The sequence below is a fragment of the Paroedura picta genome, chromosome 16 (assembly GCF_049243985.1).
Source record: "Paroedura picta isolate Pp20150507F chromosome 16, Ppicta_v3.0, whole genome shotgun sequence".
NCBI lineage: Eukaryota > Metazoa > Chordata > Lepidosauria > Squamata > Gekkonidae > Paroedura > Paroedura picta.
Window position 1 is genome coordinate 6,988,385 of NC_135384.1, and position 23,273 is coordinate 7,011,657.

At 49.5% G+C, this 23,273-nt stretch overlaps 1 protein-coding gene and 2 long non-coding RNA genes across 4 annotated transcripts; 1 reads left to right on the top strand and 2 right to left on the bottom strand.

Moving 5' to 3' along the window:
* Positions 1 to 4,765: 4,765 nt before the first annotated feature.
* On the bottom strand, positions 4,766 to 14,622 carry LOC143825758 (germ cell-specific gene 1-like protein). Its single transcript, XM_077314058.1, has 5 exons — positions 11,347 to 14,622; positions 8,843 to 8,890; positions 8,332 to 8,484; positions 7,184 to 7,295; positions 4,766 to 6,143 (listed from the first exon to the last, which is right to left on the bottom strand). Exons 1-5 carry the CDS (start codon positions 11,654 to 11,656, stop codon positions 5,795 to 5,797), a joined length of 972 nt encoding a protein of 323 aa, XP_077170173.1. The 5' UTR covers positions 11,657 to 14,622; the 3' UTR covers positions 4,766 to 5,794.
* Positions 14,623 to 20,828, top strand: LOC143825761 (uncharacterized). Its single transcript, XR_013226983.1, has 3 exons — positions 14,623 to 15,110; positions 15,872 to 15,985; positions 20,202 to 20,828. It is a non-coding gene; the product is annotated as an uncharacterized LOC143825761 (long non-coding RNA).
* Positions 17,356 to 23,124, bottom strand: LOC143825760 (uncharacterized). Of its 2 annotated transcripts, XR_013226982.1 has the most exons (3): positions 22,803 to 23,112; positions 22,013 to 22,126; positions 17,356 to 18,541 (listed from the first exon to the last, which is right to left on the bottom strand). It is a non-coding gene; the product is annotated as an uncharacterized LOC143825760 (long non-coding RNA). The 2 variants fall into 2 exon arrangements; XR_013226981.1 differs by lacking the exon at positions 22,013 to 22,126 and having other exon boundaries at positions 22,803 to 23,124.
* Positions 23,125 to 23,273: the final 149 nt, after the last annotated feature.

Consider the following 23,273-nt stretch of genomic DNA (forward strand, 5'->3'; position numbering starts at 1 on the left):
TTTACAGTCACAACAACCCTGTGATGTGGGACAGGCTGAGACGCTACAACCGGTCCAGAATCACCAAGCAAGCTTCGTGGCAGAGGCGGATTTGAACCTGGGTCTCCCAGCCCCTAAATGTGGCTAGAGCGAAAACAAAAAAAATTCCTTGTGAAAAGGGAAAATTCCACTAAAAGTACCTTTTCCTATTTCGGAGCAGCCCGATGGGACTATGCCACGTCAGAAGCATAGTAGCCCTTCCAAAGTCAGGACCCAACAAACTTGGTGTCCAGGTTTCCCTGTGATGCACACGGCCATTCATGCAGAGCATAAAAGCAGAAATGGACACCACTTATAACCATGAAAGCTTTGGCTCATGTGCTGCACAGCCTCTCTTCTTCATGCCATTAGATCTGGACCGGACTTTTTAGCTCATATTCAGTCGTCATCAATGGAACTGGTGTGTCTGGTTTCACCCCTCTGCTGTGGGGTTGAAGCCTCTAGCCCCTCCTCCTGTCTTTATCACTGCCCGGAAACTGCAAGCCCCTTGGTTTGTTCTCTCTCTCTCTCCCAGGGCGTTCTCCCCACCTCCCCCCCCCCCCCCAGTCTGACGAAATGAAGCCGAGGGACACAGATTCATTCTTTAATTTCTTTAATCAGCCACGAATTAACAACTCTTGATCTTCTGATTTCCCGCTGACGGGGGAAATGAGACAAAGCAAAGCGGGAGGCAATAAGCCATCTGCAAAAGGGGTGGGCTGGGGGTGGGAGAGAGCTGGGAGGACAGGGGGTGGGGAGTGGGGGGCTTCTAGGGGACGCAGACAAGGCTGGGCCCTAGGAGCCCGGCGCCATGAAAAGAAGAAATCGAGGCGCTCACGGCCGAAAGGAACAGGAACACACAGGGAAAGCCTGTACAATTTATACTGCTTTAACTATCATATTAGCGTATGCACCACATACAGAAAGATACGTGGGCCTCCCTCGGTGGCAGACAGAGCAGTGGAGGAGAAAGGAGGCCGTCGAAATGGTTCGACTAGTTCCACGACAGGCAGGAAGCTGAGTATTGGAACACGCTTACTCCGAGACACCTCGAAAAAGTATGACAATGACACGCTGTTCGTTTCAAGCTCCTCCTAATAGCGAGGGCTAGCCATGTACACAATGGATTGTAAGGGCCTAGGAAGATTCCTTTCGCGCCCAGGAACCCGCCTTGGAGGGGGGAAGGGACAGGCGGTTAGCGGCCGGGGCCAGGGACATGTGCCTGGGACAAGCCACATATGCGCTGGACTGGAGGTGTATGCGAATTTCTCCCTTAATGTACTAGAGCAGCCGGTCAGCTGGAGGGCAGGGAGGTTTGCATGGAAGCAGGGAAGATACCTATGTTTGCAGCAAGCAAGCTGCATCGTGTAGCCATCTGAGGGCCAGACTAGACAATACGGCATCCGCAGGTCCGCCATTATATCTGCCCTGGATGCCAGCCTCCTGGTGGGGCCTGGGGATCTTCTGGAATGACAGCTCATCTCCAGATCCCAGAGATCCGCTCTGGAGAAAACGGATAGTTCAAAGGATGGGCGTGGGAATTCACCATGGCCCCGGTCTCCTGGAGTTCCCCCAAAATTGCTCTGACCATCATCCCCCCCCCCCTTCATCCCTGCCACTACCGGCTCTTATTTGCCGACGGAACGAAGGCAAATTTATGCCGAGATGGTTGAGCTTATTCCCAAATTGTCTAAACATAGAAATACCATCCCCCTTCAAGGATCGCTGCCTTGTTGTGGCAAGGGGGCTTGCGTAGCTCAGTGAAGCTATGAGCTATGCCGTGCAGGGCCACCCAAGACGGACAGGTCATAGCTGAGAGCTCTGACAAAAGGTGATCCACTGGAGAAGGAAATGGCAAACCACTCCAGTATCTTTGCCATGAAAACTCTATGGACAGTTCCAATAGGCATAACGATATGACGCTGGAAGATGAGCCCCTCAGGTCGGAAGGTGTCCAATATGCTACTGGGGATGAGCAGACGGCTAGTACGAGTAGCGCCAGAATGAATGAAGCGGCTGGGCCAAAGCCGAAAGGACGCTCAGTTGTGGAAGTAACTGGTGGCGAAAAGACAGTCCGATGCTGTAAAGATTTTTATTCCATAGGAACCTGGAACGTCAGATCCATGAATCAAGGCAAGCTGGACGTGGTTAAACAAGAAATGAGAAGACTGAACATCGACATTTTAGGAATCAGTGAACTAAAATGGACAGGAATGGGTGAATTTAATTCAGATGACCATCAGGTATACTACTGTGGACAAGAATCTCGCAGAAGAAATGGAGTAGCCTTCATAATCAATAAGAGAGTAGGAAAAGCAGTCTTGGGATACAATCCCCAAAATGACAGAATGATCTCAGTTCGAATCCAAGGCAAACCATTCAACATCACAGTGATCCAGGTCTATGCCCCAACCACTGCTGCTGAAGAGGATGAAGTTGATCAGTTCTATGAAGCCCTACAACACCTTATAGAAGCAACGCCAAAAAATGATGTGCTTATCATCATGGGGGATTGGAATGCTAAAGTAGGAAGCCAAAAGATAACTGGGATAACAGGCAAGTTTGGCCTTGGAGTACAAAATGAAGCAGGGCACAGGCTGGTAGAATTTTGTCAAGAGAATACAATGGTCATAGCAAACACTCTTTTCCAACAACCCAAGAGACGACTCTACACATGGACATCACCAGACGGTCAACACAGAAATCAGATTGACTATGTACTCTGCAGCCAAAGATGGAAAAGTTCTATACAGGCAATAAAAACAAGACCAGGAGCTGATTGTGGTTCAGATCATGAGCTTCTTGTTGCAAAATTTAGGCTTAAATTGAAGAAAGTAGGGAAAAGCACTAGGCCACTCAGGTACGAACTAAATCATATCCCCGACGAATATACAGTAGAGGTGACAAATAGATTTAAGGAATTAGATCTGATAGACAGAGTGCCTGAAGAACTATGGACGGAGGTTCGCGACATTGTACAAGAGGTAGCAACTAAAACCATCCCAAAGAAAAAGAAATGCAAGAAATCAAAATGGCTGTCTGAGGAAGCTTTACAAATAGCTAAGGAGAGAAGGGAAGTGAAAGGCAAGGGAGAAAGAGAAAGATACACCCAATTGAATGCAGAATTCCAGAGAAAAGCTAGAAGAGATAAGAATGCCTTCTTAAATGAACAGTGCAAACAAATAGAAGAAAACAATAGAATGGGGAGGACCAGAGATCTTTTCAAGAAAATTGGAGATATGAAGAGAACGTTTCATGCAAAGATGGGTATGATAAGGGACCAAAATGGTAGGGACCTCACAGAAGCAGAAGAGATTAAGCAAAGGTGGCAAAATTATACAGAAGAACTATACAAGAGCGAGCTTAACATCCCTGATGACCACAGTGGGGTAGTTACTGACCTGGAGCCAGACATCCTGGAATGTGAAGTCAAATGGGCCTTAGGAAGTCTGAGCAACAATAAAGCTAGTGGTGGTGACAGCATTCCAGTTGAACTATTCAAAATCTTAAAGGACGATGCAGTAAAAGTGCTACACTCAATATGCCAGCAAATTTGGAAAACTCAGCAATGGCCACAGGATTGGAAAAGGTCAGTTTACATTCCAATCCCAAAGAAGGGCAATGCCAAAGAATGTTCAAACTACCGCACCATTGCACTCATTTCTCATGCTAGCAAAGTTATGCTCAAAATCCTACAAGCTAGGCTCCAGCAATATGTGGACCGAGAACTTCCAGAAGTACAGGCAGGATTTCGAAGAGGTAGAGGAACTAGAGATCAAATTGCCAACATACGCTGGATCATGGAAAAAGCTAGGGAGTTCCAGAAGAACATCTACTTCTGCTTCATTGACTATGCTAAAGCCTTTGATTGTGTGGAGCACAACAAATTGTGGCAAGTTCTTAAAGAGATGGGAATACCAGAGCATCTTATTTGTCTCTTGAGAAATTTATATGCAGGTCAAGAAGCAACAGTGAGAACTGAACATGGAATCACGGATTGGTTCAAAATTGAGAAAGGAGTTCGGCAAGGCTGTATACTGTCGCCTTGCCTATTTAACTTGTATGCGGAGCACATCATGAGAAAGGCGGGATTAGAGGAGTCACAAATTGGGATCAAGATTGCAGGGAGAAATATCAACAACCTCAGATATGCAGATGATACCACTCTAATGGCTGAAAGTGAAGAGGAACTAAAGAGCCTGTTGATGCGGGTGAAGGAGGAGAGTGCAAAAGTTGGCTTGAAACTCAACATCAAGAAAACAAAGATCATGGCAGCCGGCCCTCTCAATTCCTGGCAAATAGATGGGGAAGAAATGGAGATAGTGACAGATTTTATTTTCCTCGGCTCCAAGATCACTGCAGATGGGGACTGCAGCAAAGAAATTAAAAGACGCTTGCTCCTAGGGAGGAAAGCTATGGCAAATCTAGACAGCATCCTAAAAAGCAGAGACATCACCCTACCAACAAAAGTGCGTTTAGTCAAGGCTATGGTCTTCCCAGTTGCAATGTATGGCTGCGAAAGTTGGACCATAAGGAAGGCCGAGCGTCAAAGAATTGAGGCTTTTGAACTCTGGTGCTGGAGAAGACTCTTGCGAGTCCCTTGGACTGCAAGGCGAACAAACCGGTCAGTCCTAGAGGAGATCAGCCCTGACTGCTCTTTAGAAGGCCAGATCCTGAAGATGAAACTCAAATACTTTGGCCACCTCATGAGAAGGAAGGACTCCCTGGAGAAGAGCCTAATGCTGGGAGTGATCGAGGGCAAAAGAAGAAGGGGACGACAGAGAATGAGGTGGATGGATGGAGTCACTGAAGCAGTAGGTGCAAACTTAAAAGGACTCCAGGGAATGGTAGAGGACAGGAAGGCCTGGAGGATCATTGTCCATGGGGTCGCGATGGGTCGGACACGACTTCGCACATAACAACAACAAGAAATACCACCTTCTATAGATGGATAGATTGCATCCCCTGATCAAGATTAACGGATGCTGGATAAACAAGGGATTACCAGAGTAGGCAGCAAGTGGGAAGAGGTCTGTGATTATCTCTCATACCAAGTGATGCCGTAACGCTTTAGCAAGGCAGGACGATTGCCTCGGCAGCTAGTTCCATGGGCCGGGGACCTGATCCGAGGCAGGTTGCGGCTTGGTGTCACGGTTAGCAGCAGCTTCTAATCTGGCGCGCCGGGCTTGATTCCCCACTCCTCCTCATACAACCAGCTGGGTGACCTTGGGCCACTCACAGCCCTGTCAGAACTGTTCTCGCAGAACTCTCTCATGCTCACCTCCCTCACAGGGGAGAGGAAGTGAAGTCCATCGTAAGCCGCTTTGAGACTCCTTCCCCCTTGGTAAGCCGCTTTGAGACTCCCTTCTCCTCCTCTTCTTCTATATAATCATCTTCAATGACAACGGATCGAACAGAAAGACACTTGAAGATTTGCTTTGCACCTTAAAAGATGCTACATCCAAGTAAAATGTCTTGTTTACACTTTTGCCTCCCGTGGCCTCATTGCTCTTCAAGCCCAAAGTTAACTGCCAGGGCCGCCAGGTAGCTCACGGGGGTTTGGGTGACGCCCTTTCGTCCAGCTCGAAATCCGTTGACCTGCCTGGCACCCTCACAGGACTGACATTAGTCCGGGCCCTAAAACAGCCATACACTATCTAAATGGAGTGGGGGAGAGGAGGTGTCCTTGGAGGTGAAGGGTTATAGCAAGACGGCAGGCACAGGAGAGAAGGGCTGGGAAGCAGGACAGCCCCCTTCTCCGCCCACGGTCCTCTCTCTAGCACGGCTCGCCATCATCTTCGTCCCCGGCGTCCCCGCTGTGCCCCCCTGCCAGCCCGGCGTAGCCACTCAGATAGGACTTGCGTCCCCCGCCAGGAGCCACCGGGCCGGGCGGGCTGAGGGAGAAGTCCAGAGAGTCACTGACGCTGAAGATATATTTGTCCCACAGGAAACGTTCGAGGTCGGGAGCCAGGGTGGGCGAACCGGGGCCTGCGCCGCTCCCCGCCGATGCCGTGTGCTTCTCGAAAATCCGCCGCCGGTACTTGAACTCCAGGATGGTCTTGGTGTAGGTGTTGAGGGTCAGCACGGAGGACGACATGCAAAGCGTGAAGGAGAGCCAGGCCATCCTGCAGAGCGGCAAGAGGATAAGCTCAGGACGGTCTCGGATAACTCAAGCCAAGAAGAAAGGACCTGTCCTTATGGCATTAATTAAACAATCATAAAGAATGTTTTTTTTAAACCATGTCCTTTCTTGAGTTTACTTTTAGCTTATTTCATTCCTCAGTACAAGTAATAATGTAAACTGTCGTTTGGGACAAGGATCTCCGTACTATTTTGAGCCATCGGCCAATTCGCATTGCTATATTGTGTTGAGGTTGCGGAAGAAGCCCTACTTAGGTTTGTTGTACTTAAAAGAAGAGGAGACTCGCCACTGAGGAAAAGATAATAGAAAACAGAGTTTATCTGGGAAACCGTTCAGGCTGACGTCCTTGGAATGAAATAAACTAAAAGTAAACTCAAGAAAGGACATTGTTTACAAACATCCTGCAGAGCGGGAAAACTAGGGAAGGGACCATCAATCTGAGTCCATTTCATGACCGCTTTAGTCCTGTTGACTGGCGCCATTCCCTCCTTCCGTTGAGTGCATACCTAGGGTTGCCAGCTCTGGGTTGGGAGAAACTCTGCCAGCTCTGGGTTGGGAGGCTTTAGGGGGTGGAGCCTGCAGAGGGTGTGGTTTGGGGAGGGGAGGGGCTTCAATGGGTTTTAAGAATACCAGAGTCCACCCTCCAAAGCATCCTTTTCCTCCAGGGGAACTGATTTCTGTTGCCTGGAGATGAGCTGTCATTCCGGGGGATCTCCAGGTCCCAGCTGGAGGCTGGCATCCTGAAGTGAACCCTCCCTCCCACTCCCATGCACCCAGCCATTTCTCGTTTGCTATGTAGTTGTCAGAACAGGACCAGAAAGGCCCAAATTGTGACCAAGAGAAGGAAAGCCTAGGCCCTACATGCTTCAGAGAGTGACTCTCCCCACACAAAAACAGGCCCTGCCCCTATTGCATGGGGTGGTTTTCTCTGCCACCGAACCAACCCCACGAGAGGACGCTCCTTGTGGCCGTTTCCTGCTGTGGAATGGCGGCCTTGGCTGTGGAATGGGGGCCCCAACTCACCCAAACGACCACCCGTAGTACCACGTCTGGGGCCTCCAGTCTTTCGGGCCCAGGTTCACCGCCACCTGAAAGACCGTCATGTACATCATGTGGGCAACCATGCCCAGGAGCCCTGTGGAGACAGGCAGAGAGAAGGAAGATTATTCAGAGGACACCCTGGAATGACAACTAATCTCCTGGCGGTAGAGATCAATTCCCCCAAAAGAAAATGGCTGCTTTGGAGGGTAGACTCTATGGCAGCATACCTTACTTCAGGGGTGGCCAAAAGGTGGCTCACCAGGTGTCTGTGGACTACAGTTCCCAGGTGACACTCTGGCTGTCCCCCAAAACTCTATGGCAGGGGTAGTCAACCTGTGGTCCTCCAGATGTCCATGAACTACAATTCCATGGGAATTGTAGTTCATGGACATCTGGAGGACCACAGATTGACTACCCCTGCTCTATGGTACTATATGTGATTTCACCTCCACTTGAAACCCCAGATATGACCTAAGCGTTATCAGCTGACACTCTGGCTGTCCTTGAAAGCTCTGTGGTACTTATCACGAGGGCTCCAAAGACAGTCACCTGATGTGCTTATGCCACATTTAGGTTGGGGGTGGCTATGACGTCACCTGCATGGAGACACCAGAGGAAGCTTCCTCCAGTTGGGCCTTCCCCACCACCACCATTGCTGCTCTACTTCCAGCCTTGGCCTTTTCTTCTGCTGGAGGAAGCTTCCTCTGGTGTCTCCATGCATGTCTAACACCGTCTTTTAATTACTTCTTTTCACAACTGGGAAAGTATTTGCCATTAATCACTAACCTTAACATTTTTATTGCCCCAATGTTTTTGTGAACAACAACTGAACCCAAAGGACTGATTGGCTTTTCTAGCAAGGAATTATCATACTGCATATTTGGGATGTTGGGATGCTGTTTACTAATTTTGCTACTCATTTATTTTCTCCTTATACCAATACTCTTATGACCCCTGTTCCATGGTCTGAGGAAGTGTGCCTGCCCACAAAAGCTCATGCATTGAATAAATCTTAGTCAGTCTTAAAGGGGCCATTGGACTCAAATTCTGCTGTACCCTTATAACAGCGGCTGCTCAGGGATGGATGAGGATGCAGCTGTTTGAAGGAGGAGAAGGGGAGATGGAGATACCTGAGAGAACGGTGATCACCGCTGCAAACGCGTTGATTTTGAGCCCGTCGATGAAGTTGGCGTAGTAAATGGCGTCCAAGCACATCAGCAGGAACCCCACGCTGAGCAGGATGATGTAGAGAAATTCCGAGGCTACCGACAGCCACAGGACTCCTACAAAGCAAAGGGGAGTCAAGGCTTGGCCCTGAGGGACCTAGGACAGCTCCGCAGAGCATGTGAAATAGACCAGTTCTGCCAGAGAGAGCAGAGAGGCAGCTTCTAATCCAGGGGTAGTCAAACTGCGGCCCTCCAGATGTCCATGGACTACAATTCCCAGGAGCCCCTGCCAGCCTTCACTGGCAGGGGCTCCTGGGAATTGTAGTCCATGGACATCTGGAGGGCCGCAGTTTGACTACCCCTGTTCTAATCTAATGAGCTGGGTTTAATTCCCTGCTCCTCCACATGCAGCCAGCTGGGTCTAAACATCAACCAACAGGCCTGCCTGGCCCTCCAAACCCTTCCAACGCCTCACCTTTTTCTGACTCCGGTGGCAGCTCTATGAAGCTCCGGCACTTCTCTTCTGGCGAGGGAGGAGGAGGGAGGACAACAAAAACAGAAAGAGTCCCATTAAGTCCAGACTGGCGGTGGAACAGGCATTTATTGAACTGCAAGCCTGTGTAGACCCCGTTTCCCCGCCCAAGTGGGAAACCTTTCCATGTCTTTCCTCCTCCCGGCTTTGAAATGCATCCAGCGTTGAGGCGCATGTAGGTTTGGCTTCACCTGAGCCACCCAAAACCTCTGGAGCAGCAGGAGCCCCAACCAGCCATGCCTCTTCCCAAAGGAAGGGGGGAAAGCAGAGGGAATGGAGGCTCCTTCACCCCTCATGGTTGCCCCATCCTATTTATCATACGGTGTGTCATGTAGCCAGGACGTTCAAGGATTGTCGGGCAGCTAGGCAAGGGACACTCAGAGGTGCTTCCCCATTCCCTGCCTCCATGTCATGACCCCTGGTGTTCCTTTTGAGATCTCCCACCCAACACCTAGCCAGGGTCAGCTCTGCTTAGCTCGCATGATCTGACGGGATCGGGCTTGCCTGGCCTCCCTCAGAATAGACGTCCCAACATCCAGGCTCTCCCCAAATTTCAGTAGCTCAATAGTCACTCTGGAAAAAGAAGTACCAAAGATGTACCATTATCTGTCTACCTGTAGAGGGTTGCCAGCTTCTGGTTGGGAAATACTTGGGAGATTTTGGGGGTGGAGCCTGAGGAGGGCGGGGTTTGGGGAGGGGTGGGGTCATAACACTGTAGAGTCCACCTTCGAAAGCAGCCTTTTCCTATCACCTGAAGATCAGCTGTCATCCCCGGAGATCCCCAGCTGCCACCTGGAGGTTGGCAAGCCCATGCCTCCTTCAAGGTGCCAGGGGAAACCCCTCATAGAATCATAGTTGGAAGGGCCCTCCAGGGTCATCTAGTCCAACCCCCTGCAGAACGAAGGGAATTCACCACTACAGAATGCAGGGAATTCATCTCGAGGGAGGTTCTGGAGATTGTTCGTACTGCACAGGAAGCTCCCACAAGCACGTGCTGGAGGCCCACGTTGCCTGGGATAGAGTGGGCAGCCCGCCCGGAGAGGTCGTACACAAACTTGTCCCCTGTTTCTCGTTCCATTTTTCAGCCCCCCCTCCCCTCCCCCGCCGTTCATTCTGCAGCATCCATTCCCTTTCCCCATTTCTTCATCTGCGCCTCGAGGCTTGGCCGCTCCACCCGAAAATGCATTCTCTCCGTGCCATTTGTCAAACTCTCTTCCAGGGACGGCCCTCTCATTAAGCTGAGTCGGCAGGCAGCCTCCGGCGGGCGGGCTGGCACTGCTCTGGGATTGCTATTAACGGGCCCCAAACAGTCAGTGAACCATGATATTATTAAACATGAACTCGAGGGCCCACGTGCCGTCTGGACGCTCTTCCCCTGGAGCTCAGAAGCCCTGGGCCGGGCCGGTTGCATTTGCCCGCTTCCCCTCTGTTCTCAAGGCCTTTCCCAACTGACCTCACGGCTGGTTTGTACAGTGGGGCTATCAACACGCTGGGCCTGTGGCCACACTGTGAGCCGTGTTTCTCCACACCACAAAGAAGCACAAGACTCACACAGTCTATTTGGAGAGGGGGAAGAGTCCCCTTCGGTTGGCAATGGCCAGCACCACATTTTGGCACTCTATAGAGTGCTCATCCCCTCCCCAGGATCCATACCCCCCCAGAGTTATATTGCTGCCCCCACCACATACCCCACGTCGGCCATGCGAACAGCCACCGGCACGCTCTTTCCCCAAAGGCACAGGGCAGCGTGTGGGGCTGGGAGTGCTTGCTCATTCCATCCACCCACTTTCCCCCAGTGTTAGCTGAGAGCACCGGAGGCAGAAGGCTCCCAGGGGAGTGGATGAGGAGAGGGTGGGCAGGAAGGAGTCAGGGGAGGCATATTGGTAGGGGTGGGAGTCACCGGGTGCTGCCAGAATCCCTGGGCCCTGGCAGGTGTCCCACCTGAAGGCCAGCAGAGGCCAGCTCTGGTGTCAGCAGAGTCCATGGCCAGCAGAGGCCAGCTCTGGTGACACCAGAGTTTGGTGTCAGCAGAGCTCTTTTGAAGTGTCTTGACATGTGATGGCCACGATACCTGGACTGGGCCTCTTCTGTGACTTCCCCTTCTTCTGCTCCTGTGCTGCCCTGGGACTTTGCCATCTACGTTACTCATATCCCAACCTCTTCCCCATCACTGTCTTGTCCCTCTAATACAGGGGAGGCCAAAACTGCGGATCTCCAGTTGGCCATGAACTACAATTCCCACGAGCCCCTGCTGGCATGCCGGCTCATGGGAATTGTAGTCCACAGACACCTGGAGAGCCACAGTCCTTGCCAAACTCCTTCCCCAGTCCATGGACACCTGGAGAGCCACAGTTTGGCCACCCCTGTAATAGACCGTAAGTCTCCTGAACAGATGATCCGGCCCTCAAGAATGCTGCCTAACCCTGCAACGGGCCCCAGTTACATACCTCCGTGGTGTTCCTCACAGGACAACCAGAAGCCCGTGTGGAAATATCGAAAAGCATACTTGTCTTCCCCTGTCTCCCAGATGTACTGGACGACATGAGGGTCCATGGTCACGTTCCCCTCCATGGTCTCGTTGCTGTTGATAGGCACGCAGTTCCCCTTCTTGACTGCGGAGAGGCAGGGGGGCTTCACCACCTTGTGGGTCCCCTCGCACCAGTAGCTGGTGCTGAAGGCAGACACGGAAAAGCAGAGAGCGAGAGAATTGAGGCCCAAGGAGAGCATTGAGCGGGCCTTTCGGCTCAGTTTAATCATGGTCCCAGTTTGCCGAGAGAGTCTAGGGCGGGCTGGTGACTTCGGGGCTGGGAACTGATTCACATGTCCGGGTTCTCCCAAAATTTCAGACACCGATGTTCTTGGGGATAATTCTGGTGCTTCCTTCTTGGGGCCGACGGTAGCCAGCTCCGGACAAACTTCTGTTTATAACGAATGCCTCACTTCTGGCAGTTATTTTCTCTCTCTTACTAGTAAGCTGTGGGCCATCCATCGAGTACGGCCAACTCTTTAAGCAACAAAGCGCAGAACGGAAGTTAGCTTTATTTTTGAAGCTAAATTCAACCTCAGGGGTCCGTCGTTCTTAGTGACTAGCTGCTTCCGACTGCAAGGAGGCGGACACCAAGGTTGCTTTTTTTATTTACTTTACTTGTTTACGTTATTAACCTTTCCCCAAAAACACTTTTCTCAGGAGAAGGACGGAGGACGGACAATCTCCAAGTGGGATCTTGAGTTCTCCGAGGATTACAACTGGCCCCTGGAAATGGAAATCAATTTTCTCGGAGGAAATGGCAGCTTTGAAGAGTAGTCTCTGGGGAAATACGTCCTTGCCAAACTCCTTCCCCAGATTCCACCTTCCTCAGAGGCTTCCTCCAAGTCTCCAGGAATTTCCCACGTGAGAGTTGGCAACACAAACCAAAGCTTAAGACAACAGGTTCTCTGGAATGAAGAGCTAGACAGAATATGCCAGAGAACTGGAGATAAAACAACTAATGGACAATAACGTCCCCCTGGGTGCTTTCAAGGAGCCTTTTAAGACGTACACACACCTTCTGATCCTCAATAATCCTTTCCCCTCTCACCGCTCTATTAACACAGACGAAAATCTTTCAAAGTCTCGTTGCCACACAACCATCGGTAATTTGCCCAGACAAAGCAATCTTTCTAATTAAAATCTTAAACCCCCGGGAGATTTTAAGAGCGGCAGCCCATCGAAAGCAGATGTTAAAAAGTCTCTCGAAATCTCCCAACTAGTTACAAATCCACACAATTTTCAACAGTGTACCTCCTGAACTAACAACTTCTGTTCCAAACGGACATTCTGACATGACCTCCTGTTCGAAATCTATCCCGCTGATCAAGAAGCAACAGGCATCTTGAGGGGAGGTGATCAAAACAGTTCCTAAAGCCTCTTCCAGGTTACAATGTCCATTTTGAAAACTTTGGAAGAGGGCATATTCTTGCAGCTGCAAGGGCTGGGCAAAACACTCAGTTGTCCACTAGGAATGAAGCCATTTGGAAGGGTGTCCATTCTGGCCTGGTGGTCAAAGGAAGGATGCTGAGATTCTTCAAAGGCCCTGGTCACCAGAAGAACTTTACAGCATACCACCCTGGCTAGCAACTATTTTTCATGGAGTAAAGGTGGAGAGCCGAAGACGACCCAAACCCTTCTCGCTTGGGGGCAAGAGCTCCACTCCCACCATGCCCCTCCCTTGCCTGTAGATTGGCTCCTTCACAGGAAATATTTGGCCTGGGGTCCTCCAGTAGCTGGACTTGAAGGCCTTGTAATCATTCACAATGTTACAGTCCCTTGTGACAGAGAAGCAAGTTCTAGGTGCTGCGCTGAATCTACTCAAGGCCCCTCAGTTGCCTTTCGAACAACTTTGTCGCTTCTGTTAGGGTTTGGGGCCCAAAGACTTCTCGTGACCCTCCAGTTCTATTTGAAACTGGAGTCTGTGCCAGCCTCTCTCAACAGAAGGGTCACGACTGTGACCCCTACACCCACACAGCTGTGTTCCTTCGGGATCAGACAGCTCAAAAAGCTGTTTGCGTGTCCTCTTTGAAGAATTACATTCTAATCCATTTTCCTTGCTCGAAAGCTCAAAGGAATCCAAACTCTTCCTTTCCGTCCGAAATCCATTGTTGCTTCCCTTTCGCAGTTTCCCCAGACTCTTTCCCACTGTCACAGGAGTCAAAACCAAATCACGGTTACAAGGAGGCAGTTTGCCGCGTCAGATCTCTTTAGCGGCTCTCGATCTGTTGAGCCACAAACAAGTCCCCGGCAAAGAATGACAAAATGTAAAGTTGGCACTCAGATGGAAAACAGGAGTGTTTTAAAAGCAGAGAGAGAGAACGGAAGTATCACTGCAGGTGGGTCGTTTTGCCAGAGTAGCCCAATGATTCTTCAAGAAAAAGGACACACGAATACAGAACGGACGGGCCCTTCGACCTGTTCTTTGAGCAAAAAGTAAATTCAGAGAAGAGTTTGAAACGTGTGTCCAGGCACAGCAGAAGGAAATCCCTGTTGCTCTGATGTTCTCATGGATCCAGTTTGGTTCCAATTCCCCCCAAAATAGTCAATACCTAGGAAGTCTGGATCCCATGACTCTGGAGGATGGAAGGCTTCTCAAACAGGTGCGTCGCTGCTGCGGTTCCCGGCTCCTCGATGGATCAGATAGACGGAGATCACCCCCAAAAGCATCTGGATTCAGACCTTCCCTATACAAAAGGACCGGAGATCTACTCCCAGTTGGGGGAAGGGAAGCCCCAGTAGTTAAAATTCTTCCAGATGCCCTTGGGGAGGTTTCAAAGAAGCGCCAAGGATCCTTCTGCAGGGAGATGCAAAGGCAAAGTGCCACTCCCGGAGGAATACACTGTGCGAACGGCAGAAACGCTCTCCAGCCGTCGTACAGCAAGAGAATCAGGCAGCCTCCTCCAAGCCGGCTGGGCTGAGCAGAAAGGTGGCAGAAGCTGTGTGATAAATGAGCAGGCAGCAAAGAGCTCCGGCACCCTCTGGCGTGGCGCGGTCCCTGGGGGAGAGGGATCAGGCGCAGAAGCCCGGCTGCTGCTGATTAAAAACAAAACAAAAAAAAGCCCTTCTTCATTAGTGCCAAATGGATACCAGTGCCAAGAACTGGGGAGGATTAGCATCTAATAAAGGGAGGGGGGGGGCTTCCCTTTGCAATCGGCTAGGCTCCTAGGAAGGGATGAGGAATTGGACACAGAGATGAGGGAGCAGCTGGGGTCAGAGGGGATGGAGTGGACGGAGGCAGAGGGAAGGAAGACGGGCCAAGAAGAGACCGAAGGAAGGAGAGACAAGAAAGAGAAAGGGGTGGAGTGACAGATAAAGGAGGCTAGATCACGGGAGACTAATGGATAACCTGCGGGAGTTTCAAAGAAAGACGGGTGGATCAATAGTTGCCATGTACAAATCATGCTCCCCCCATAGGGAATGTTTCCCAGGTGCCACAGCCTCCAGCTTCTGGGGTCTGCAATGCTGTTTCTGTACCCACCTGATACCCAAGCGATGACCTTAGGAAAGCCAGCAACAGGTCGGGAGATGTTGCAAGGCCTGTAGACTTTTGTGGTTTTGTTTTCAGTGTCGTTTCTTCTCTCTCCCCCCACCCCCAATTTTATTTCATAGATGTGAAGGAGGGGAAGAGGACATCAAGGTGGGAACGTGGATTGCGGCACGGCGGAAAGGCAACATAGAGAGGTGATTGCTTTACATCAGTCTGATGTATTTCTTTCCTTGCCTACGCTGGGCTCTGTGTCCTTAATTCTGGATGTGACTGTAGCAGTCTGTGACATTGCTAGGTTTTCCTTGCTGAGTTTTGCTTCTCTCTTATTAGCTAATTTTGTTAAAAAATATTTTTTTTAAATTGTTTTTTAAAATCTCGCATGAGTATGATAGATGGGTTAGAGATAAAAACTGAATTTCTCCCCCTATAAATATGTACTCCTGGCAAGCAAATCAGATTTCTCTGCATTGAAGACTCAAAGGAGAAAAATAAAACCAGAGTCCAGTAGCACCTTTAAGACCAACAAAGATTTATTCAAGGCATGAGCTTTCGAGTGCAAGCACACCTTGAATAAATCTTTGTTTGTCTTAAAGGTGCTACTGAACTAATTTATTGTGCTACTTCAGACCAACATGGCTACTCATTTGACTCAAAGGAGAAAATGTAAGAATTCGTGGGGAGGTAATTTGGGTTTATTTGGTTATCTCTAAAAGCAGTTCTCCAACCAGCTGAAAACTGAATTGCCGTTAAGAGCTATTCCTTGCTAAAAAGCAGAGCTACGTACTTTGGTAACTTTAGCATTTATTTTCACAGGAATTGTAGAGCTGACTTGTTCACCAGTGTATTTTGTTTGGCCCGGTTCACTAAAGAAACAAATTTCTTATCGCAATGAAAGAGAAAATGGTTCGGTGGTTGTTTCTGTCTGGCTCAACCCCTTATTCTTGTGTGTTATCAGAATTAAAGGCACTAATCAGATATCACTATAAATCCTGGAGGAGGACCTTGGTCCGGAAGAGTTGAATGGCGTGTGCAATATAGGCAGGAGACCCTAAGATTGTCCAGCTGTCAGGTAAGAAACATTCAGAGGTGATTTGTGACATCACAACCATGGTATTTGGGGGCCAGCCCTGCTTAGCTCCCGAGATCTGACCACATCAGGCATGCCTGGTCTATCTAGGTCGAGTTAATTCAGAGTCTCTGATTAAATGTGGGAGGGAATCTCACGCTATAAACGCCCATCTCTGACACACGCATACTCCCTTTGTGGGTCTGCAGTCCTCCTCACTGCTGGTATTCACAAATCTCTTGGGATTAGGGCTCAATGGGTACCAAGAAGCTATTTTGTGTGTACCTAGAAGGGGGATAAGGGAGGAGAGGGAACGGAAATCAGAATGGTTGAATAAGAGGTTGCCATCTATTCATTGGTGCAAGGGGTGTTTTTATGGCCTTTTATTGTATTTTATTGTTTTTATCTTGTGTGAACCTCCACGAGACCATTCTGAGAGTGGCTACATACAAACAAAATTACGTAAACTGGGATTATTGATTGGTCTGGCGGCTCAGAACAGGGAGGGTCTAAGAGGCCAGGCTCCCGGGAGCTGATTGGCATTCTCTCATCACACCAGGCTGTTATGAACATCCCTCGTATCCTTGCTGATATTTACAGGTCATTCCAACTCATTTTCTCTGTTCTACCTGTTCGGGGGACAACCTGTCCCGGGTCTTGAGTGGGGAGGAGGCCAGGGTGCTGCCTCCAAGGACAAACAGTTTTGGGGCAGGTCTGCATGATGGGAAAAAGGGGGCCATTGAGTGACCCACATTCGCCACAGGGCCCCGTCACCATTGGCTGCTTTGACAAACTCAGTGGACAGTCACTGTTTCAAGGACACAACAGTGGGAGCGGGGAAGGGGGGGGGAATCTGATCAGATAAAAATCTCCCTTTCATTGGAGCGGAAGTACAACTCTTTCTGGGGTGAGGATACAGAAAAGAATCTCAAGGCACCTGTTTTAAAGAGTTTGGACTAGGGTTGCCAGCTCCGGGTTGGGAAAGACCTGGAGACTTTGGGGGGGAGCTTGGATTTGGGGTGGGTCCACCCTCCAAAGCAGCCTTTTTCTCCAGGGGAACTGATCTCTGTCACCTGGGGATGAGGTGTAAAACGAGAGGATCCCCAGGTCCAACCTGGGGCCTGGCATCCATAGTTTGGACGCAGAAATTCCCACTCCTAGAACACTGGGGAATCCAGCTTGAAAGCTGGACTTAATTTGGCCATGAAAGCTGAAAGAAGCTTCACAGTCATAGAAACTAGAGATCGAGAGCTTCCTAAGCTAAGGAGACTGTCCTATATTTAAACACCTGAAAGGGCATAGATAGAAGCACAGAGGAATTGAATGTAAGCAAGATCCTAGGAAACCGCAACCCACGGATTTAAAAACACGTATTGTGATTCATTGGTCTTTATTGTTGATTAAAATGAATGGAGGAGACTTCATTCAAACTCTTCAGCAAAGTTTCTCAGTCAAGATGCACTAAATCTTTTCCCCCGCCCCCACGCACAAAAATTAGGACGGCTTGTAAAACAGTCAACAGCCATTACATACTTGCATATAATCAGTTACATGTTTTATAGATGTTAAGTTGACCATTGGCTAAATGAGAATTTTAAAAAAAGAATTCAAAATTATCAGAGCAGCCTTTCTAGGCTTTTTAACCACTGAGAAACCCCAGAAGTGGCGCAATTGTGCAGAATAAAGCATTGCTGTGGACATGCCCCCCCAGGGCCCCTCCGCTCCCCCCCCCCAGGCCCATCACTGGCTATTTCGGGAGAGGGGAGCTGGTCGACATGACCATATGTGGTCATATCACCCAATAAATGTTTAACGAATGCTAAAAATATATTTAAAATTAATTAACTCCCACTTATTCGGAAAACCCTCCCAGGGCCATCAAGAAACCCGGGTTACAGAAGCCTGGATTAAAGTGTCCCTTACAAGGTTGTTGTGACATAAAGTGAAGGAAGGAATAATCATGTGCATGCACAGAGCTCCCTGGGGAAACAGGAACCAAGAGGGAGGATGCAATGATGGATCGATCGACCGGAGGAATGTGTCCGAAATGTATACTATTCCCAAACCAGGCCTTCTTTCATCTCCAGTTGTTAACGCCCAATTCTCTTCTCTTAATACCAAAACGGGCCAAAGCCCAAACTACCGAAACAAAAGGCCTAAGTAAAGTTAGCCTAAGGAGAAATTGGAACTCGTACCCCTTTGCTATCCGTGAAAGCGAGCCTATCAGAATCTGCAACGGAGCAGGAAAGAGGAACAGAGGCCAACCCAAGAGGTCATCAGAAGTCTTTGGTATCAGGCGGGGTAGAATCCATAAGAAGCCCTGGCAAATGTCCCCACTCCCTTTGCAGAAAAAGAGTAGCATTGCACCATGATCTTGCCACATCCAAGAGGGAGGGCCGATTTCTTAACCTTCCGTCAGCGTCGCCATCAAGGATATTAGAGTGAGAAGCCCTATTGTGGAGGGTGGCCAGACGGCGGGGGCAGCCGTATTGCGCCAGTGGGCGTTCGCCGGGCATTGCAGGTGCTCGTGGTGAAGGTGTTCCGCAGCTGACTCAGAACCTGAAGGAAAAGGAACATTCTGAAGCAAACATGATTTGCACGCAACAGAGGAGAACTAGAGTTCCTCGGTATCTGGCGACCAGTTTATTCCTAAGACCTTTTAGTCTGTTTTGCAAATCCACCTGCAAAATATGAGAAGTCACACGATGGGCTATTTGACAGACAGGGGGGTTTAATAATTAAAGCTGTTGAGAGTCCAGACCAGGAAGAGGTGCATTTGGTGTCTGCTAGCGATGGAGAAAAAACAAGGGGGAAATTTGGTCTTGCCATCCCAATCGCTGGGCGTCTTATTCTTTTCCCTCGACCCCGCTTTTCAGATTTTACCCAGTATTGCCTGCAGCTTTGGCCCCTGGCAGTGTTTTGTTTTACTGGAAAACATAACTGTTGGCTTCAAACGTTATCGCGTCTCTTAACCCACTTCCTGATGCACAGAAAAGGTTCTTTTAAAAATCATAGTAATCTTCCTTGAATCCCAGTGAGAAAGGTAGACAGTAAATGCAGATGAAAACAGAGAGAGTTGGCTGTCCCACTACCAGGGTGGGGGTGGGAATCTGACCTCATTCAAAGCCCAGTCCTTTTCTATGGCTCTGTGGAATGGGCCTCTTGGGGAAAAAAGGGAGGGGGGCTTCTTGGAGATACAGTAGACTCTGCAAAGGTCTGCTTGTTCTCCCAGGTTTTTTGATGGGGTTTGAACAGCAGGCAATTTAAAAAAGGGGGGGGGGGATTTGGCGATGGCCATGTTATTTTCTGTTTTTAGCTGAAAATGTTTTTAGCTATTATTGTGAGTCAGCAAAGCTTTACTGCATGGGCCGTTGCCAGTTTAAAAGCACGTAGCAATTTACAAATTCAAAACAGAAGCCACGTCAGGGTTTTAAGCTATCCTGAAAACAAAGTGAAAAATTAATATTAACTGGACACACTGCAAAACTTTTATCGGAAGCTTTCTTGAACTGCAGGGAAACATGGGATGCCATCCAAGTATAACAAAATTTAAATGCATGTGAAAAGGTACCTCTGTTGCCAGAACATCCAGAAACCTGCCCACAATTAATAGGACGGTCCTAAAATAAGCAGCCTACTTGAAAAATGGGGGCTGGGATGAGAGAGCTGGGGGTTGAGGGTCGATGAGGACTGGGGCGGAATTGAGAAAGAAGGGGTCTCACCCTGCGACTGGTTCCAGACAAAGACCTGGAGTTCACTCAGGGCCTCTGTGAGGTTCTGGATTTTCCCCTGGAGTTGCGTATTCTCAATCTGCAGCTCCTGGATGGCGTCCTGAAGCTCAAACGGGCACCCCTGGCCCCAGAAGAGGGGCAACAGCAGACAGAATATCAGCGCCATGTGCCTTGCGCCCTTTTAACAGCCGCGCACTGTGCTGGGTGCCCAGCGCAACCTCCTTTCCCTGCCAAATCGATCAATCTGCCCGGGTGATCGATCGCTTGTTAATGACATCTGTGTCTCCTGACCCACAATGGGGAAAACAGGCAGGCTATCCGGGCCCCTGGGTACTTAGAAACGAAGGCTGATTGACGTCCGTGGTAAAGAGATAAACCAGAGGGTGGCAAAAGGCTTGCCAGAAACGCAGGACAAATATATTTTTTAAATACCCCAGGCAAGTCCAGCAATGGTCCAGATAGACACCTGATTTCTCCCTACCCTACAGGACCAGCAGAATTCCAGAGGGACCCAGGGAAAAGCAGAGCATCAAGTCTCCCGGTTATTTACCCACAAGCCTTCAGCCAGTATCAGCAGAAACGTTGTCACTGTAAGAGCATCTGGATTTACTTTTCTTGGTATCCAGGACAGTTGTCACATGTCCAATATTTAGGGCCTAAATATTGGACACGTGACACCCAGGCCATTGATTCCTGGTGTGATGCCCATGAGTGCTATGCACCTACCACTGCATTTCCTGCTGCCTGGCTGCTTTGCCCCTCAAAGTATCTCTTCCTCAACACAAAGAGCCATACCTGGGTTTCCTCCACTTGGGACAGGAAGCACGCGTGGAATATCAACTGTGTCTCTTCAAGAAGGGCTCTTTCGCAAACAGTATTTCCTGTGTCTGTAGCCCTGCTGAGGACCAAGTTTGAGGTCTGAGACAGGATCCCAGCCAGCACGAAATTGACCGATGCGCTGCTAGATCCTGTCTCCCGGATCCAGTCAGTTTAAAGTGAAACTGACCAATAGCACGCACTACCAGAAAGATCTTTTGGGTGTCTTTTGTGTCTACATTGGGGTTGTTTGATTCTTTGATTCCCACCTCCGTTCTACTTGTACCATGGTGGGGTTTTAATAAAGAGCTCGAGCCACGTCCAGCGTCTGTGTCCACCTCTGAACCCATGGATTTAGCAGCACTGGGAGGCTGCTTGTAACCTCCTTACATTTTGGGGAAACTCCCAATATTTGATGAGTCTTCTCCAGGCCTCCACAGCTGCAATTTTGTGACTGGTCCCTCCCCCACAGCAGCCATTTTGTTCCGGCATTTTGTTCTCAATATTTCCCAGTTGATCTGCAGATTTGACAAGGTTGGTTCAGGCCAACACCCTCTCAGAACTCATCCTAGAGAACAAACCAACCAATTTGCAGGGCAAGCACTGTGTGAAATTAGTTCACAGGAGAGTTCTGAGGGGGGGGGGAGGCAGAAATATTGTTTAAAACCCACAATATGGAACAGAGAATGAGGCGGGGGATCCAGGGAGAGGGGGTGAGACGGCAGACTAGCACTGAAGAAACAGTGAAGAGGTGTGAAAAAATTACAGGGGAGGAGCAGGAGGGAGCTCGGCTCAAGGTGACATAAAAGAACTCATCAAGAAAGCAGAACAAAAGCTGCAAAGGGCAAGAAATAAATCACTCAGTCCAGAGAAAACGAAGGAAACAAATGGGGTGCGCATGTCGGGTTGCAAAGTAAGGTATCTGGTGATGGGGGAAGGAAGGAACCTGCCGCTGCTGAAGCGGGCGGGTGAAGGCGCGCATACAGAGCAACGTTCCATTATGCATGGGGACTGTAATAGGTTTGATTAAGAGGCAGGGAACATCCCTGGGCACAGCATGCTGGAATGCAGTGCGCATCTCCCAGAGTCCTTCTGCTCATGCCGAGGGAGAGGTTTCACCTTGCATCTGTAATATACCCTAAAGATTGCTCTTTGAAGCTGCTGTTTTCTCCAGGAGACCAGATCTCTGTAGTATGGACCATAAGTTGTATTTTGGGGAGAATTCTACACCTTGCTTGGAGGCTGGGACCCTAACGTCTGAAGATAGTATGTCCCCTTCACCTGCTCAAGAAGCCCATTCCAATTAAGCAGGGGTAGTCAACCTGTGGTCCTCCAGATGTTCGTGGACTACAATTCCCATGAGCCCCTGCCAGCATTCGCTGGCAGGGGTTCATGGGAATTGTAGTCCACGAACATCTGGAGGGCCACAGGTTGACTACCCCTGCAATAAAGAACGTGCATCTGAAGGTGCCAAACAACCTACCTTACATGGGCAATAGACGTATGGGTACCATTCTGCACTGCACTACATGTATGCTGGGTGACTTCAGTCCTTGACATCTTTTGGGTCCTGTGTTCGCTACAACAAATCTGGCTCCTGTAGAAAAAATGAAGAGTTTTGAGGGGTGCACAGAACAGCTCATCAGAATGTTTTGGAGAGAAATTATCACACAGTGTCATGGGAGACACCGTCTCTATTCCACACCGCGAACAGCTCAGGGGGATGGAACTGTGGGGCAGCTTGACCACTCCAGCGCCGTTTGTGGAGGGGCGCTGGGTGTGTGTTGGACTCAGCCTTTGCACTGTGGGAGTTTTGAATGGGGCAAACCGAGCACCACCCCAACCCTAATTTCTGTAGGATGACTGCATCCTTTGCCACATAATGAGGATCTTATTTTATTTATTTTTATTTCATTTATGATTGTATTTATATTATATTTACAGTTGTTTTTATCTTGCATCAGGAGTGCAGGAATGTGGACTGGGAGAAGTGTTTCCCCCAGCCAGAGAAACTGACCATCTCCAAAGGTCTGAGCCTTCGGGGAGGGCGGTATATAAATGTGAATGAATGAATGAATCCTACACACAGCCAAGTGCTTTTCGTCTGGGAAAAAGACAAAAGTGCAGGAAAATGTTGGGCTATTTTAAAGGGCTTTTTGTTGTTGTTTTTTTCAAGGGCTTCCGACCCGTCCCCTGACTTTACAGCTGAAAGGCGCACCAACTTATTTCCCTCAGACGCCAGTGAGATGTGCAAAGCAGAAACAGGCTCTCACCACTCACGAAGGCGGCGCCGAGCCGGCTTTCCGAATTCACCCGAGAGTTCCCGAATCCCGGTCGCCCGCAGCCGTTCTCTTCCGAAAGCTTAGCCGTCGTCCCCCGAACTGCTAACGAGCGTTTCCGAAAAGAAGCCGAAGGGATGCCGCTCACAGGAGGAATGGCCGAGCCCTTTCCGAGGAGCGGCCGAGTTCCTCCGAAGCGAGACTACGATTCCTCCCGATCGTTTCCGAACGTTCGCGAACGCCTCGCAATTGATGCCTTTTTTCTATAGCGGAAGTGGGCGGGAGAGAGCGCAGGAACCATAGAGATTAGCCTAGAATGGCACGTCATCGTAGTCAACCCCGCGACTTCCGCTCTGAAATTTTTCTCTCCGTTGCAAAAGATAGGGCGTGGCCATAGAGCTGCGGCGAGCTAGATGGGCATAATGGCCCATGGAGAGCGTCACTCTTACCGGATGTTGCGTTGCC

What these genes read in the sequence shown, in the direction of transcription:
- LOC143825758 (XM_077314058.1), bottom strand. Translation starts at nt 11,656, where the DNA reads ATGATTAAACTGAGCCGAAAGGCCCGCTCAATGCTCTCCTTGGGCCTC. An exon ending in CTGTGAGGAACACCACGGAG is followed by an intron (nt 8,891 to 11,346) that starts GTATGTAACTGG and finishes CTCCCTCGCCAG; the next exon opens with AAGAGAAGTGCCGGAGCTTC. An exon ending in GGTGATCACCGTTCTCTCAG is followed by an intron (nt 7,296 to 8,331) that starts GTATCTCCATCT and finishes CTGTCTCCACAG; the next exon opens with GGCTCCTGGGCATGGTTGCC.